Source organism: Silurus aristotelis (assembly GCF_946808225.1).
Source record: "Silurus aristotelis genome assembly, chromosome: 18".
Classification (NCBI taxonomy): Eukaryota; Metazoa; Chordata; class Actinopteri; order Siluriformes; family Siluridae; genus Silurus; species Silurus aristotelis.
In genome coordinates, this window is record NC_139591.1 from 10,353,311 (window position 1) to 10,370,652 (window position 17,342).

Here is a 17,342-nt window from a genome sequence, read left to right on the forward strand (position 1 = left end):
GTCAACAGTGCAAAGTAATGGAGAGTGTGTTAGAGAAGTGAAAAAAAGAGTGCGACAGGGTGGAGTGGGTGAAGAAGACTGGCAGGAGGGATTTATGATAGAAGGGTATGTTCAAGAGTGAAATACTACTGTGGTGAGACCTGCAATGTTGAATGGTTTAGAGAGAGTGACATTTTATTTTAATTTTATTTTATTTATATATATATATATATATATATATATATATATATATATATATATATATATATATCCTTATTTATCTGCCTTCTTTTTCTTGTTATTATATATTTTTTATATTTTGCTATTATATTTTTTATTTTTATTCTCCTTTTCACCCCATTTTATTCCCTCATGCCGGACCGTCGTAAAAAGCATTTCACTGCATGTCATACCCTGTATGTATGTGACAAATAAAATTTGATTTGATTTGATTAAAAAACAGAAGGTGGAGCTGGAGCTAGCAGAGCTGAAGATGTCGAGATTTTCATTGGTAGTGATGAGGATGGACAAGATTGAAACAAATTTATTAGAGGGACTGCACATGTAGGACGTTTGAACTTTTTTTTTTTTCAAATTATTGATAGTCACTCTCCAGCAAACATGTCTGTACTGGTGCTCTACCATCTGGCCAAGTTTCAAGTCTCTAGGTCTTATGGTTTGGTCTGCATGAACAGTTTTAGGGTGGATTAACAAATAATAATAATAATAATAATAATAATAATAATTATTATTATTATTATTATTATTATAATCTCTAGTAAAACAATCGGTTTCAGAACTACATGCTCAATCCCATAATAATGAGAATCCCTACATAATTAAAAGCGTTTCCTCTCTATGTGCTTGAACCCCTAATAAAAATCCCTACAATTACAATACGGTTTTAGCTCTACGTGCTTGAACCCCTAATTAAAAGCCTTTAATGTTTGAGTGGTTTGTACTTCCCTGTAAAACCATTTCATTGTGGCCACTATAGGATATGGATGTTTTAATTATATTTTAGGAGGGAAGATGAGTTGTGCAAGCTTGTTGATGAAGAATAAAACATTAAAGTTTAAAGTCAATTTTACAAAAAAGTATGCTGACTGATTGCCATCCTAGAAAATCTCAGATCCATAACATTTCCTGACACACTTGAAGGTAAATATATTCACATTTTGCTTTCACGTTATTTCCCTGGCCAACAATCCTCCTCACAGACCTTTTTACCTGTACACACAACATATACCATACACCGTATATATATATATATATATATATATATATATATATATATATATATATATATATATATATATATATATATATATATATATATATCATCAAACTAATTTAAATATTAGTAAAAGATAACACAAGTGAACACAACATGCAATTTTTATATAAAGGTTTTCTTATTATTGAGGAAAAACACCATCCAAAACTACATGTGTGAAAAAGTGTTTACCCTGTTGTTAAAACTGTGGTTTATCACACCTGAGTTAAATTTGTCACACCCAGGCCTGATTACTGCCACACCTTTTCGCAATCAAGACATCTCTTAAATAGGACCTGCCTGACAAAGTGAAGTAAACCAAAAGATCCTCAAAAGTTAGACGTCATGCCGAGATCCAAAGAAATTCAGAAACAAATGAGAAACAAAGTAATCAAAATCTATCAGTCTGGAAAAGGTTATAAAGCCATTTTTAAAGCTTTGGGACTCCAGCGAACCACAGTGAGAGCCATTATTCACAAATGGCATAAACATGGAACAGTGGAGAACCCAGGAGTGGCCAGCCAACCAAAATTACCCCAAGAGCACAGCCACGACTCAACCAAGACAAAAGACTTTACAACAACATCCGAAGAACTGCAGAAAAAATTCAGACAAACATTATACCAACAGTAAAATATGGTGGTGATAGTGGGATGGTCTGGGGCTGTTTTGCTGCTTCAGGACCTGGAAGACTTTCTGTGATAAATGGAAACATGAATTCTGCTGTTTACAAAAAAATCCTAAAGGAGAATGTCCAGCCATCTGTTTGTGACCTCAAGCTAAAGCGAACTTATCTGCAGCGGTACAATGTTTCAAAACACACCAGCAAGTCCACCTCTGAATGGCTGAAGAATAACAAAATTAAGACTTTGTAGTGGCCTAGTCAAAGTCCTGACCTAAATCCTATTGAGATGGTGTGGCATGACCTTAAAAGGGCAGTTCATTATTCGAAAACCCTCCAATGTGGCTGAATTACAACAATTCTGCATAGATGAGTGGACCAAAATCCCTCCACAGCGCTGTAACAATTGCAAGTTATCACAAACGCTTGATTGCAGTTGTTGCTGCTAAGCGTTGCCAAACCAGTTATTAGTTTTAGGGTGCACTTTTTCCACACAGAGCCATGTAGTTTTGGATTGTGTTTTCCCACAATAATAAAAACCTTCATTTAAAAACTGCATGTTGTGTTCACTTGTGTTATCTTTTACAAATATTTAGTTTGATGATCTGAAACAATAAAGTGTGGCATACACAAACTTTAAAGTATATACACTCACCGGCCACTTTATTAGGTACACTTGTCCAACTGCACGTTAACGCAAATTTCTAATCAGCCAATCACATAGCAGTAAATTAATGCATTTAGGCATGTAGACATGGTGAAGACAATTTGCTGCAGTTCAAACCGAGCGTCAGAATGGGAAAGAAAGGTGATTTAAGTGACTTTAAACGTGGCATGGTTGTTGGTGCCAGACGGGCTGGTCTGAGTATTTCAGAAACTGCTGATTTACTGGGATTTTCACGCACAACCATCTCTAGGGTTTACAGAGAATAGTCCGAAAATGAGAAAATATCCAGTGAGCGGCGCAAATGCCTTGTTGATGCCAGAGGTCAGAGGAGAATGGCCAGACTGGTTTGAGCTGATAGAAAGGCAACAGTAACTCAAATAACCACTCGTTACAACCAAGGTATGCAGACGAGCATCTCTGAACGCACAACATGTTGAACCTTGAGGCGGATGGGCTACAGCAGCAGAAGACCACACCGGACAGCTAAGAACAGGAAACTGAGGCTACAGTTCGCACAGGCTCACCAAAATTGGACAATAAAAGATTGGAAAAACGTTGCCTGGTCTGATGAGTCTCGATTTCTGCTGCGACATTCGGATGGTAGGGTCAGAATTTGGCGTCAACAACATGGAAGCATGTATCCATCCTGCCTTGTATCAACGGTTCAGGCTGGTGGTGGTGGTGTAATGGTGTGGGGGATATTTTCTTGGCACACTTTGGGCCCATTAGTACCATTTGAGCATCGTGTTAATGCCACAGCCTACCTGAGTATTGTTGCTGACCATGTCCATCCCTTTATGACCACAGTGTTCCCGACTTCCAGCAGGATAACGCGCCATTTAATAGAGCGCGAATCATCTCAGACTGGTTCCCTGAACATGACAATGAGTTCACTGTACCCAAATGGCCTCCACAGTCACCAGATCTCAATCTAATAGAGCACCTTTGGGATGTGGTGGAACGGGAGAGTCGCATAATGTATGTGCAGCCGACAAATCTGCAGCAACTGCTTGATGCTATCATGTCAATATGGACCAAAATCTCTGAGGAATGTTTCCAGTACCTTGTTGAATCTATGCCACGAAGGATTAAGGCAGTTCTGAAGGCAAAAGGGGGTCCAACCCAGTACTAGTAAGGTGTAAACCTAATAAAGTGGCTGGTAAGTGTATATACACACACTTAATACTGTTCTTAATTCAGATATACACACGTGGACAAAATTGTTGGTACCCTTCGGTCAATTAAAGAAAAACTCAACAATGATCACAGAAAAAAATTTTATCTGACAAAAGTAATAATAAATATAAATTCTATGAATGTTAACCAATGAAAGTCAGACATTGGTTTTAAACCATGCTTCAAATGAATTATTTAAAATAATAAACTCATGAAACAGGCCTAGACAAAAATGATGGTACCCCTAGAAAAGACTGAAAATAATGTGACCAAAGGGACATGTTAATTCAAGGTGTGTCCTTCGCATCACAGGTGTCTACAATCTTGTAATCAGTCAGTGGGCCTATATATATATATATATAGGGCTCCAGGTAGTCACTGTGTTGTCAGGTGACATGGTGTGTACCACACTCAAAATGGACCAGAGAAAGCGAAGGAAAGAGTTGTATCAGGAGATTAGAAAGAAAATTATAGACAAGCATGATAAAGAAAAAGGCTATAAGACCATCTCCAAGCAGCTAGATGTTTCTGTGACTACAGTTGCACATATTATTCAGAAATTTAAGATCAATGGGACTCAAGTTCCAAGGTGATCTTCATGCTCAAGGAACATCAGTGTCAGATCGCACCATCCGTCGTTGTTTGAGCCAAAGTGAACTACATGGGAGACGACCAAGGAGGACACCATTGTTAAAAACAAATCATAAAAAAGCTAGACTGGAATATGCCAAACTACATGTTGACAAGCCACAAAGCTTCTGGGAGAATGTCCTATGGACAGATGAGACAAAAATTCAACTTTTTGCCAAGGCACATCAGCTCTATGTTCACAGACGGAAAAATGAAGCAAGAAAAGAACACTGTCCCTACTGTGAAACATGGAGGAGGCTCTGTTATGTTCTGGGGCTGCTTTGCTGCATCTGGCACAGGGTGACTACAATCTGTGCAGGGTACAATGAAATCTGAAGACTATTAAGGGATTCTAGAGAGAAATGTGCTGGCCAGTGTCTCAGTTGCAGGTCATGGGTCTTGCAACAGGACAATGACCCAAAACACACAGCTTAAACACCCAAGAATGGCTAAGAGGAAAACATTGGACTATTCTAAAGTGGCCTTCTATGAGCCCTGACATCAATCCTATTGAGCATCTTTGGAAGGAGCTGAAACATGCCGTCTGGAAAAGACACCCTTCAAACCGGAAACAACTGGAGCAGTTTGCTCATGAGGAGCCAAAATACCTGCTGAGAGGTGCAGAAGTCTCATTGACAGTTACAGGAATTGTCTGATTGCAGTGATTGCCTCAAAAGGTTGTGCAACAAAATATTAAGTTAGGGGTACCATCATTTTTGTCCAGGCCATTTTGTCCAGTTCATTTTTTTTTTTTTTTATAATTCCGTTGAAGCATGGTTGAAAAGCAATGTCTGACTTTCATTGGTTAACATTCATAGAATTTTTATTTATTATTACTTTTGTCAGATTAAAGTTTTTTCTGTGTGCATTGTGAGTTTTTCTTTCATTGACCGAAGGGTACCAATAATTTTGTCCACGTTTGTACATATAACTGTAAATATAATTTACTTTACATTTCTATGAATATTTTGTATGCTTAATTTTATTATAATTGACAGTATTGAGTAAATTCTACAACTTGAACAGAACAAATATATTTTGACACAACAATGTTTACAGATTTGTAGAAAACAATCTGCTGGAGTTTGTTGCACAAATTGTAAAAACATTTGTAATGCTTTAATTGTAATTTTAAACCTATTTTTTGAGAAAAGAGTATTTTACAAACAGAAACAGGTATTTCCAATGTTGTAAGCAATAGAATATTGTAGAAACGGAAACAACTCTAATATGTTTACAGATCAGATTGGCTTGCACAAATTAGAGCGAATACACTGCACTTAAATGTATCTTCATTGTGGATTCACAGGCGAGAAAATTAACTACGTGGTATAAGCGCACTTCACCGTGACCGTAATTCTTGGTCTCTACTGCATGTGGCCTTCGGGAAACGCGTCTAAGTCCAGGCATTTTTACCCGACTGTTTTTATTTTTTTTTTACTTTTACCTTCTACTTTATTAATTGACGCAGGTGCTATTTTAAGCACAGTCTTGAGTAACTGGAACGGACACTGCGTTCATACTGATTCGCGACATACACGTCTACTACTGGCAAACTTTAATCAGATGACTAGTTGACCAAAAACAACCGTTTTATTAATGAAAACAAACTTTATGACTTCACAAAAATGATGTACAAAATGCTATTTAAGTATTAAAACGAATTTGACTATGCGTACCTCAGGATGGACAACTGTTTCAGTCGCACCGCCTCTGCCCTCATTAAAGTCCTGATTCAGGAACAAAACGTTGCTATCAGTATATTAAATAAACTTTCATTAAATCGTCCATTCTCCTGCATGGCTATAAACATACTGTAAATACATACAGAATGGTGGCGCATTGGCTCAGCAGACCGCCTCCAGTTTGAATGGCATACATGATAACCAACCAATACAAGAAAGAGGCCTAGCAACAATATCCTGATTGGTCAATCAAGAGCGCAAGCCAGCCAATGCAGGAGGGAAATTAAGGCTTACATATAGCACCGTCCTGATTCATAATTCATTAAACGGTAGATTTTGGAACAAAATACTGTTTTTGTTTCCGCCCCTAACACTGAGTTCGAATAAACTACATAAACAAACCTCACCACCCAGTGTTTGCAGCTTTTTACAGCATAGCATAATACACACACACACACACACACACACACACACACACTGTGTAAAACAGTTCATAAGAGAGTTTACATTTATTGAAACAATTACTACTTTTATTCTGAACAGCTGGCATTACAGACACATTTCTAAAACTGCTTTTTATGAACAAATTCCTACAACGGAGCATGAAACAGCTCTTAGACAGTGCCAAAAGCAGTTTAAAATGCCAGAACATTAAGAAAAAGCTTTACAGCCTTGCTATGAAACCAATCTCACATTTAAACGCTATCACTGAGCTGTAGAACAAGCAGTATTAGCACGCAAAATGCCCTTCAGGACCCGAAAGCTAGCCAGTGGTTGATTCTCTTTTGGAGGATAGCATGGTCCACTGTCTGTCACGTAGGCATAGGGAAATCGTAGCACCCACAGTCCATCAGGGGGCAGCACAACCTCAGGCTGTTCAGGATGGAAAATGGGACAAGGAGGGGGGCCTGGTTGAACCTGTTCCGAAAAGAAAAAAAAAAACACAATATGTAAAATACATAAAACGCTTGAGTTTTCGAATGAGTTTGACAGAGGAGTAACACCACGAGGAAACCACTCCATATCAAGCTAAAGAGAATGCAATCAGAAGTGTTAATTTGCTTGCTGTAGTATCTTTCTGACAACCTAACTCGATATTTCTACTGAATTAAATAAAATAAATAAAATATAAAATCTACATTTATAACATTTTGTGCAAACAAATAGAAAGGACCCTTCATATGTAGGCAAACATGACATTCTATGACCAAATATGACTGTTGAAACATTAAAATAATGCTCTTGCATAGTCTTAATTAATAGTCTTAAGTCTTTCTTTCTGTCTTCTTCTTTTGGCTGCTCCTATTAGGGGTTGCTACAGCAGACTATCAGTCTCCATATTATGTGGTGAGGGAAGACATGCAGGCAGTTGGTTTAAAAAGACCATTTAATCTGCCTGCATGTCTTTCCTCACCATATCCATAAAACTCCTCCTTGGTCTTCCTCTTTTCCTCCTTCCTGCTGGCTCCATCCTCAGCATTCTTCTACCGATATACGCCATGTCCCTCATCTGCACATGTCCAAACCATCTCAATCGCCCCTCCCTCACCTTGTCTTCAAAACGTTCTACATGCGCTGTCCCCCAGTTCTAATTCTGTCCATCCTCATCACTCCCAACAAAAACCTTAACATATTCAACTCTGCTACCTCCAGCTCCACCTCCTCTCTTTTAGTCAATACCACTGTTTTTAAACCATACAACATCGCAGGTCTCACCACAGTCCTATGAACTTTCCCTTTCACTCCTGCATATACCCTTCTATCACAAATCACTCCTGTCACTCTTCTCTACCCACTCCACCCTGCCTGCACTCTTTTCTTCACTTCTCTAACACACACTCATTACTTTGCACTGTTGACCCCAGGTACTATACATATGCTGCACCACCCTCAAATACTTCTACGACACACGTAACTCATACAATACCACAACTTCTCTCTCAGCACCCTGTTGTATGCTTTCTCTAGATCAAAACACGCAATGCAACTCATTCTGACCTTCTCTATACTTCTCAATCAACATTCTCAAAGCAAATAAGGCATCTGTGGTGCTCTTCCTCGGCATGAAACCATACTGTTGCTCACAGATGGTCACCTCCTCTCTCAGCCTGGCTTCCACTACTCTTTCCCATAACTTCATGGTGTGACTGATCAACTTAATTCCCCTGTAGTTACTGCAGGTCTGCACATCTCCCTTATTCTTAAAAACAGGTACCAGCACACTCCTTCTCCATTCCTCAGGCATCTTCTCACCTTCCAAAATCTTGTTAAACAATCTTGTTAAAAACTCCACTGCCATCTTTCCTGAACATCTCCATGATCCTACCGGTATGTCATTCCCACTCTTCTTCCTTTTAATAGTTGCTCTCATTTTCTCCTTACTAATCCTATCCTTCTCCCCCATCTTCTCAACACACTCTCCTCACTAGTCAATACATTTTCATCTCCATCGTTGCTTTAACTTGCAGCACATCCTTCCAAACTCAGAAAAATAATTTTTCCTTTCTTAGTTTCCAACTTCTCAAACAGCTCCTCATATGCCTTTTCCTTTGCTTTAGCCACATCCCTCTTCATCTCAATTCTGTTACACCAACCTCTTCCTCCTTATGCTAACACTTCCTCATTCCACCACCACAACTTTTTTCTTCCTTTTTATTTTCAGAAGTCACACCAAGTACCATTCTAGCTGTCTCCCTTATCACTTCGAAAGTAGTTCAATCACCCAATCATCCAGCACCTCCTCACCACCACCAGCCACTGTCTGACCTCTTCACTGAATTTCACACTACAGTCTTCCTCCTTCAGTTTCCACCATCTTATTCTTTTTATAGTCCTCACTCTCCTCTTCTTTTTCTTCACCTCGAAAACTACCATACAGACCACCATTCGATACTGTCTAGCTACACTGTCCCCTGCCATCACCTTACAGTCTACAATCTCTTTCAGGTTGCATCTCCCGCATAAAATATAATCCACCTGTGTGCACCATCCTCCATTTTTGTCACCCTATGATCCTCCTTCTTCTTAAAATACGTGTTCACCACTGCCATTTCCATCCTTTTAGCAAAATCTACCACCATCTGCCCTTCCACCTTCCTCTCCTTAAAGCCATACCTACCCATCACCTCCTTCTCACCTCTGTTTCCTTCACCAACATTTCCATTAAAATCTGCCTCATTCACTAACCTTTCTTTCATAGGTATACCTTCTACCAATTCATCTAACTCACTTCAGAATTTTTTCATTCTCCTCCATCTCACAACCCACTCGTGGAGCATCACCCCTACAACTTCCATGTTGATCACTCTTATCAGACATTTTCTTTACCTCCTTACTGTATTTACTACAGAATCACCCATACACAATTTCTCCTTCTATCCACAACATGAAAGAACAGTTTAAACCCCCCTCCAAATTTCCTGGCCTTACTCCCTTTCCACTTGGTCTCATGAACACACAACAGATCTACCTTTCTTATAAGCTACCCCTTCTTATAAGCTACCCCTTTACTAGTCATAATACCAACATTTAAAGTACCAACCCGAACCTCCACTTCCCGAAACTTCTCCTTTCCCTGCTGTCTCACTACAGCGGCAGCACAAGACTGCGGTTAAGCCAGCCGCATCTTGAAAATACACGTTTAAGCAGCCACACTTTGTTAAGTGTTGCGCGTCTAATCATACACTTACGGTATGGGTGGTGGGAGTGGTCAAAATACATGTAAAGACGCTTCAGAACAGCGTTTCCGTTAAGAAACAGAAAAATCAGAGCATTTGAATCACCACAATCAAACAGTCAACATTTTTTTTGAGGTTTGCTCAATCTTTCAAATAATTCTTATTTAGAATCTCCCTGTCTATTATATTCTTATTTCAAATTTCAACTCATTTTACTGTGGAGTTTTTAAGAAAAGTAAAGGCAAAATAACTCCAAGCATCACTGCATTTTTAACCATGTTCCACATTCAAACACTCATAAAACATTTTTCTTTATAGTTCTTTGCTCAATCTTTCAAATAATTTCCAATATTTACAATATTTACATTGTCCCTGTCTATTACTTATTTTATCTAATTTTACTGTGGAGTTTTGGAGAAAAGTAAAGGCAAAAATCACTTAAAACCTCAGGTGCATTTTCAATCATGTTCCACATTTAAACACTCATAAAACATTTTTCTTTGTAGGTTTGCTCATTTTATGTTAAGTTACGTTCTATTTTCACAATTTGCAATGGCAGGGCCTGCCATCTTGTATTTTTGGCTTGTTGTTTCTGATTGCACTTTAACCCAAAGTGGGTTATAATCCCAGAAGGGTAAATAAACTTTATTAAATAAAGTTAATACTTTTTTTTTTACATTTTCTTTGTCATTTGCAGACTGATTTTAAGCAGGGGGAAAAAAAATCGATTTAAATCTCAAATTTTTTGTGAAAAAATTGGGGATTTTTTTTTAAGGCCATATCACCCAGCCCTATTTCATCCTAATAGAGAAATTGGTTGCTGGGCAGTTTTATTAACACAGCCAATATTACATAAGTGGATTCACGAAACTTTACTATTTACCTGTGGGTTTAGCACAATCTCAATAGGCCCATCAGGAACCACAACAAAGAGGCGAGCCAGCTGAGCATAGTGAGGCTTGATTCCTCTGCCCTGGGCAGGAGATGGAATGTACAAGGGCATGTCTGAGTTCAGGGCTCGAGTTGCTGGCTCTTTAGGCCCTCCCTGCCCAAGAACCTTTACTACTTTGTCTGGACCAGAGCTGAGAAAACGGCGACCCCTGCTGTCCTCATACTCAAAGCCCACATACACACGCGAGACATCGTCACGCCTTCGGCCACGTCCGATTCCTATAGAGCCACGTTTCCCTGCAGGCACTTTATTGGGAGCTGGCCATGACGAGGCTCCAACATCAAGTTCCGTGGAGCTAGCATCATCCTCTGAGCGACTTTTGACCACCAAGTCCCATGGCAGCAGAAATGCTGAGCCAGGCAGGAAGCCTGGCTGCTCTAAACCCGCAAGGGTGTTATAAGACTTAGCTGGCCCAAGTTTGACCAGTGACCAACTGGAGAATTTAGGAAGAAGCCCTTTAGGACACCCAGAGTGGAGCATGCCAGGTAGATACTCCACAGTGGAAGCCTGCCTGTCAACACTCTGCCTCTTCTCATGGCCTTCTGCTCCATCAGCATAAGCGCCCAGGCTGTCAGTGGATTGGCCAAGGCTTAGAGCAAGGCTTAGACTTGTGCTATCCCCAGGCGTGTGTGTCACATTCTCTTTTTCCTTGATATGTTCAGCATCAGATGCTGACACTTCTTGTGGTCTGGTTGCATCGTCACAGGCTGGTGCTGGGTCTGAAGTGCTTGCCTGGAATACTGGAAAGTTTATTCTCTCCACTTTGCTACAACACTTTTCCTCAAGCATCTGAAAGTAAAATACAAAGAGGCAAAATATCAGCATTCTCTTAAGTGTTATGTCTCTTTTATACCACAGCAATTTGCAAAAGTTAGCAATTTTGTTAACACAGTTTTAACAAATTGTATTCACAGCTAATGTGGAACATTAGTTATTTAGATCTAAGTTTAGATCGCAGATTTTAATCCTGCACATTTTAGAGTTTTCTTCCTCACTTCCAACAAAATATTTTCCCCATGTTCTAAATAAATGTAAAAACCTCAAACTTCGCTCTCTAAGATTTTACTCTGAAAGAACACTTACAATTGCAATAAAATTTTATTTTAGACTCCTTTCATGCATATTATATGAAGATTTTTACACAAAAAGCTACAACATAATGATGATTACAATAATGTAAAGATCAGGAAGCCCACTAAACTCTGTTACTAAAAGCTGTTACTAAATAATCAATAAGTAATTGAACAATCTGAACTAGTCGGCACAACTAACCTAAACTAATTATATTTAATAAATTTATATGGTCAATGTATTCTTAAATAATTTCTACAGACTAAATAGAAGTCGTAGTTAGCAGTCTGGATGTCAAATGGGTCTTCTCGAGGTGCTTGCTTTCTGCCGCAATTACAGGAACTTGTTGAGCGCCCTCTGCTGTTGTGATAAAGAATAGGGGGGTTGTGATCCACCTCAGGTTTCTCTCCTGCACGAAGACAATACAATTTTTGTTATGGCATGTAATTTTAAAAATAAATTGTAAATGAAAGAATTTCGGCCACATTTTACCTTTACCAATTTGCAATTTACTTACATTTACTAGACATTTAAATGATGATGATTAATAAAACAATTAATACATGCATACTTATTTATAATTAACAAATTATAATTATAGGTATTTTAAGGTCTTTTTATACTATAAAAATAGCATTTATAAATGTACAAAACCCTGGTGCTCTGGGTAGATATTAAAATGGAAACCATATATTCAATTAACAAAGATTGAAACCCAATTCCATAAAAGTTGGGACACTGTGTGATATGTAAATAAAAACAATGATTTGCAAATCTCATAACCCATATTTGATTCAGAATAAAACATAGAAAACATATCAAATGTTTAAACTGAGGAAATGTACAATTTTAAGTAAAAGATAAGGTAATTTGAAATTTGCTGGCCACAACATGTGTTAAAATATTTATGGTGAAAAAAAAAGGCTGGAAAAGTAAGTGTTACTTAAAAGAAACAGCTGAAGGAACATTTTGCAACCAAAGCTAAATTTCTTCTGTCAGTAAAGGCATCGACTTGACATTTATAGTCATTTCAGGATGCAAGTGGTTCAAACACTCGTGTGCACAAAGCTTGATGTTTCTTTATACAGTCTGAAAGAGTCCAGAATTTTATATAATGATAATAATAATAATAAAAAAACTATTGTTCAGTTGTCAAAATTTTGGGGCTGCAACAACCAATCGATAAATCAATAATAAAATTGTAGTGAATCGTTTTCAATGAGTTGGGCTGCATGACGGCAAGATAACAGTGGAAAGTACAGATCAACCAGCGACACAAAAAAAGTGTGTCCCAAGTCATCCAAGGCAACAAAGACCTGCAACTTATGCAAAGCTGAGCTTGTGTGGCATGAAAGTATCACAGTGATGCACAAGCTCATTAAAAGGAAACACACTGGTGTCACGGATGAAAGTGAAACATCAGCACTTTAAGCAAATCTGATAATGAATGCATCATGTGAAAATCGTACAGTGGAACCCCGTTGTACGGGCATAATTCGTTCTTGAAAATTGCTCGTGTGTCCATTTGCTCGTATGTTCGAACTAATTTTCCCCATAGGAATGAATGTAAAAGTGATTTAATCCGTTCCGAGATCTCATCCGATCGCTTATTTCTGCACTTAAAAAGTATTTGTAGCCTATTTTAAAAAACAAATACACCGCAAATTACCGTAATGTAAACATAATTTAACACTTACTCGTGTGATAGTGGTAGATTGCGAGTGTGAGACGCGCACCACACTCATAACCTCCTCGGTTTCCAAGGTAATTCTATTTACTTTCGTTTTCACAGCACCATCACTGATTTTCTTGGGAGATATTTTTCAAGATTTCTAGTGAAATAAAAATATAAAACTAAAAAAAGTTACTGTGGGAGAGCGTATGAATACGGGAGCCACTTTTATTTGTTTTGTTTTTTTGTGTCGGTCTACTTAGTGCCCCACGCAGCACGTCTCTGGACACACACACACACACACACACACACACACACACACACACACACACACACTCTCTCCTCCTTAAATGCACCCTCCGATCACTTGAAAAGAGAGAACAATCATTAGGTCACATTAACTTCGGGTGAGGCAATCCCCTGCCTATCTGCTTCCGGACCCGCCCTCCATTCACAAACCGCCGCTCGGCCACGCCCCCGCTGCCACAGTTACGTTTTTGCTGCACTGAACAATGAGAGCGACCGAGTGATACGTCATCAACTAAGCGACTGATGCGACCCTGCGCCGAAAACGGGGAACCGGCAGCGTGGGTTTGCTCGTGAAACAGGGTAATTTTGCGAGCGAGTTTGCTCGTACAACGGGGTTTCACTGTATTAATTAACAAAGTGCTATTGTGTAAACAGTTTGTTTGTAACTGGATCTGTTCTGTCGTGACTCGGCACCCTCAGGTTGCGCAATCAGCTCGCTCACAACATAGTGATGGATTCATTTAACTTCTGTTTTCATACGTGATTTACTGCAACTTTACTACGTTCAAATGCTTGTTATTAATGTTTGCATGTTTAATTTATGCATATATCATTTGGGTATTATACAAAATGAAATGAATGATATTTTAGATGATTATATCTTCACAACTAAACAAAATGTCTTTTTTTTGGTCAAAAAAATCTTATGTTTTATACTGAGTTTTTTAAGCATGGTTGTCAACTTGCCATCAGCAATTATTAAAAACTGTACAAATGTTGATTTACACAAATTGCTTCACCTGCCTTAAAATGTCTAAATTAAAGCTAGTTAAACTCAATGTGGCTTTTTTTTTAAAATTTTAAGTACACTTTTATAAATAAATACCTTGAATTATGGGTTTTTATATAGTTATAATAAGCAAAACATCTAAAAGAAATCTATAGAAAAAATTGTCTGATTACTTGATTATAAAAATAATCGTTAGTTGCAGCCATACAAAATTTTAATTCAAAATACAAAATTGGATAAGTTAGAATCATAAAATAATTAGTTAATTTAAAGTGCACCTTCTGGCAATAAAAAGTTTACTACTTGAAATTAGTTATTGTCTTGTTATTCTATAGCTTTAATAGCCATGTAGATATTCTGGACATAAGCATTATAGTTTAAAAATAATGTGTGAGCTTTATTTAAAAGTGTATTAAACCGTTATCGTGACCCCAGTAGGGGTGTTTACCTGGTTTAGGCAATAAGTGAAACTTGTGCACACAGTGCTGATCAGTGAGGCTTCGCTCCTCACACAGTTGGTGTCCATTACTCCAGAATTTGTAACAATCCTCATGGAGTTGTAAGGCATAGCGCTGGAAGGCTACTCCCCTGGCATGCTGACTGTAGACCCGCAGCGCCTGAGCTAGCTGGTTCTTATGCACTGTAGTGGTGTAGTTGTGTGGCAGGTTGGATTGATATGCACTGTGAGCTAGTGGCAATGCTTTTTGACACCTGTTTTCTGAGAATTTTGCATCTGCATCCAGGACACTTTCGAGAACCTTGAGCTGACTCTGGACTTTAAGGAAAAGTTCTGCTAAGTCGTCTTCGCTGTTCTCTATCAATACTTGATACAACTTGGATGCGACACAAGTCCACTTGGAGTAGGTGGGTAACTCGAAGTGAGATGGCTGTGGGTTACGGCCCACGCTGTCATCAAAACCTTTCTTGCTCAGCACAAGTTCTACATGCTGCCAAAGAAACTCCTTCAGAGTACAGTCCACTAACTGACCTACTGAGGAAGTGAGACCACTATTCTCCATATTAGATGAGGGATGCCTGTTCGAGTAGCGCATCTGTTGGTATCGCCTTTGCCCAGGAGCAGTTGTACCAGGGTCACACTCACGAAGCACACAGTTTGCCCGCAACTGCTCAAGCAGGGAACCAATCAGGTCTTCTTCTGGTCCAGAAACAACATACACAAATGCTTGATTTGCAGGCACGGTGAACAAACAGTTGCTGCTTTGGTTGGTGAGAACTCTGCTCTTGCGGAATATTCGGTAGATCTGATCTTCTAATGCATGTTGTAGACGCCTCCTCGGAGAGTGTTTCTTAGGCTTGTCTACTCCTGTGCCATCATTGCCATTTGCAGCAAGTCCAGATGCACTGACCCTCAGTGCTCCGTTCATCTGGAACACAAACAGAAGACGAGGAGGACTGGGCCGGCAGTTCAACTTCCATTCCTTTGACACGGGGCAATCCTTTATGGCACCACGAAGTAAAGGTAAAGTTTTCTGGCGAAGTGCGTCCAAGGCGCGGAACAGCCGATCATATGTCACGTCGAACGAGCAGGTAGGATGAACCAACAGCAAAATGTGGCATAATGAGAAAAGATAGAGCAGCTGAAAGCAGTGATCCTTCTCTGCTCCTTTCCAAAATTCATGCGCTTCGGCGTGACCTATAGCCGAAGTTAAAGACTCACATGCCCGGAGAAGTTGGCGGTTATCGAAAATGGATGTCAGTACCAAATACAATACACGATTCTCCTGGTTATAATATGCCTTGATCAAGCTCCGTTCTTCAAGATTATCCGATTGCCCTGTCCCATATAGGGTAAAGACATGCTTGTCTGACAAGATGTTTATAAGAGACTCCTTGACACATCCTGTTTGCACGGCACTTTTCCCAAATATGCCCAATATACATACGCCTTCATCTTTGTAGAGAGAATCTTCTATTACGTCTGACTGCAGAAGTACGCTGATATTCACAGGCAGCGCCATTACTGCCAGGCTCAGGTTGATACACTAGAATAGGCGGACTTCCGCTACCGTCAAATAAAAGTAACCGTGCGGAAACAACGTGCGCTGGGTTTCGTGCTCCCAGACACATAACATGCACACTTCCTGGCCAGATTAAGTAGAATAAGTATTTAATTAAGTATATACTTAAGATATTGGAAGATTATTGCAGTGATTAATATATTTTAGCTGGCAGCAATTCTTTAAACCGAACTGATGCAGTGTATGAGTTCTAAAAACTACCATTTCGGTAATCTATTACGTGGTCTTGTTTTGTGTTCCAGAAGAGGCGATAAAAAAATCTTCTTCTCCTTCCTCCGGCTGCTCCCATTAGGGGTCGCCACAGCGGATTATCACTCTTCATACCCCCTGTCCTCTAGATCTGCCTCTTTCAAACCAACTACCTGCATGTAAAAAAAAAAAAGAAAAAAAAAAAAAGCTGAAATCACTGGAATTAAGAATCGCCCTACGTGTTATTAGAACAATAATACGGATGATAATAATAATAAAAAAACACTGACTGATGTGATTAGGAGATATATATAGTGAGAAATGAGCTGTGTAAAGTAAGAAAATGCACAATGCAACAAGAATTAACAGGGCTGGGACTGTACACAAGAAAAAGAGAAAATGGCTTTTTACATGTTCTCTACAGCACAGTGAAATTGGGAAGCAGGGATCTGAGAGCAGTCAGCCTTAAAAGAGCACCCCTGGAGCAAAGAGAGTCAAGGGCCTTGCTCAATGGCAGTGGCAGCCTGGTTATACTGGGGCCTGAACCTCCAACCTTCCAATCAGTAACCCAAAGCGTTAATCCCTGTACTACCACTTATAAACTGAGGAAAAAAAACAAATAGCTGGGAAGCAGAAAGATTGGAATGTGGCGTGATTTTAAAGGCCAT

At 39.1% G+C, this 17,342-nt stretch overlaps 1 protein-coding gene across 1 annotated transcript; it reads right to left on the minus strand.

The window, feature by feature from the left end:
• Positions 1–6,529: 6,529 nt before the first annotated feature.
• Positions 6,530–16,750, minus strand: smg8 (SMG8 nonsense mediated mRNA decay factor). Its single transcript, XM_083569064.1, has 4 exons — positions 14,895–16,750; positions 11,999–12,144; positions 10,596–11,453; positions 6,530–6,953 (listed from the first exon to the last, which is right to left on the minus strand). Exons 1-4 carry the CDS (start codon positions 16,423–16,425, stop codon positions 6,741–6,743), a joined length of 2,748 nt encoding a protein of 915 aa, XP_083425190.1. The 5' UTR covers positions 16,426–16,750; the 3' UTR covers positions 6,530–6,740.
• Between the last annotated feature and the right edge of the window lie 592 nt (positions 16,751–17,342).

Excerpts from the sequence above, each read along its gene's own strand:
- smg8 (XM_083569064.1), bottom strand. The coding sequence starts at position 16,425 with ATGGCGCTGCCTGTGAATATCAGCGTACTTCTGCAGTCAGACGTAATA. Across the intron at positions 11,454-11,998 it reads CTAACTACGACTTCTATTTA|ATGCTTGAGGAAAAGTGTTG; the intron begins GTCTGTAGAAAT and ends TTTTACTTTCAG. Across the intron at positions 6,954-10,595 it reads AGATTGTGCTAAACCCACAG|GTTCAACCAGGCCCCCCTCC; the intron begins GTAAATAGTAAA and ends TTTTCGGAACAG.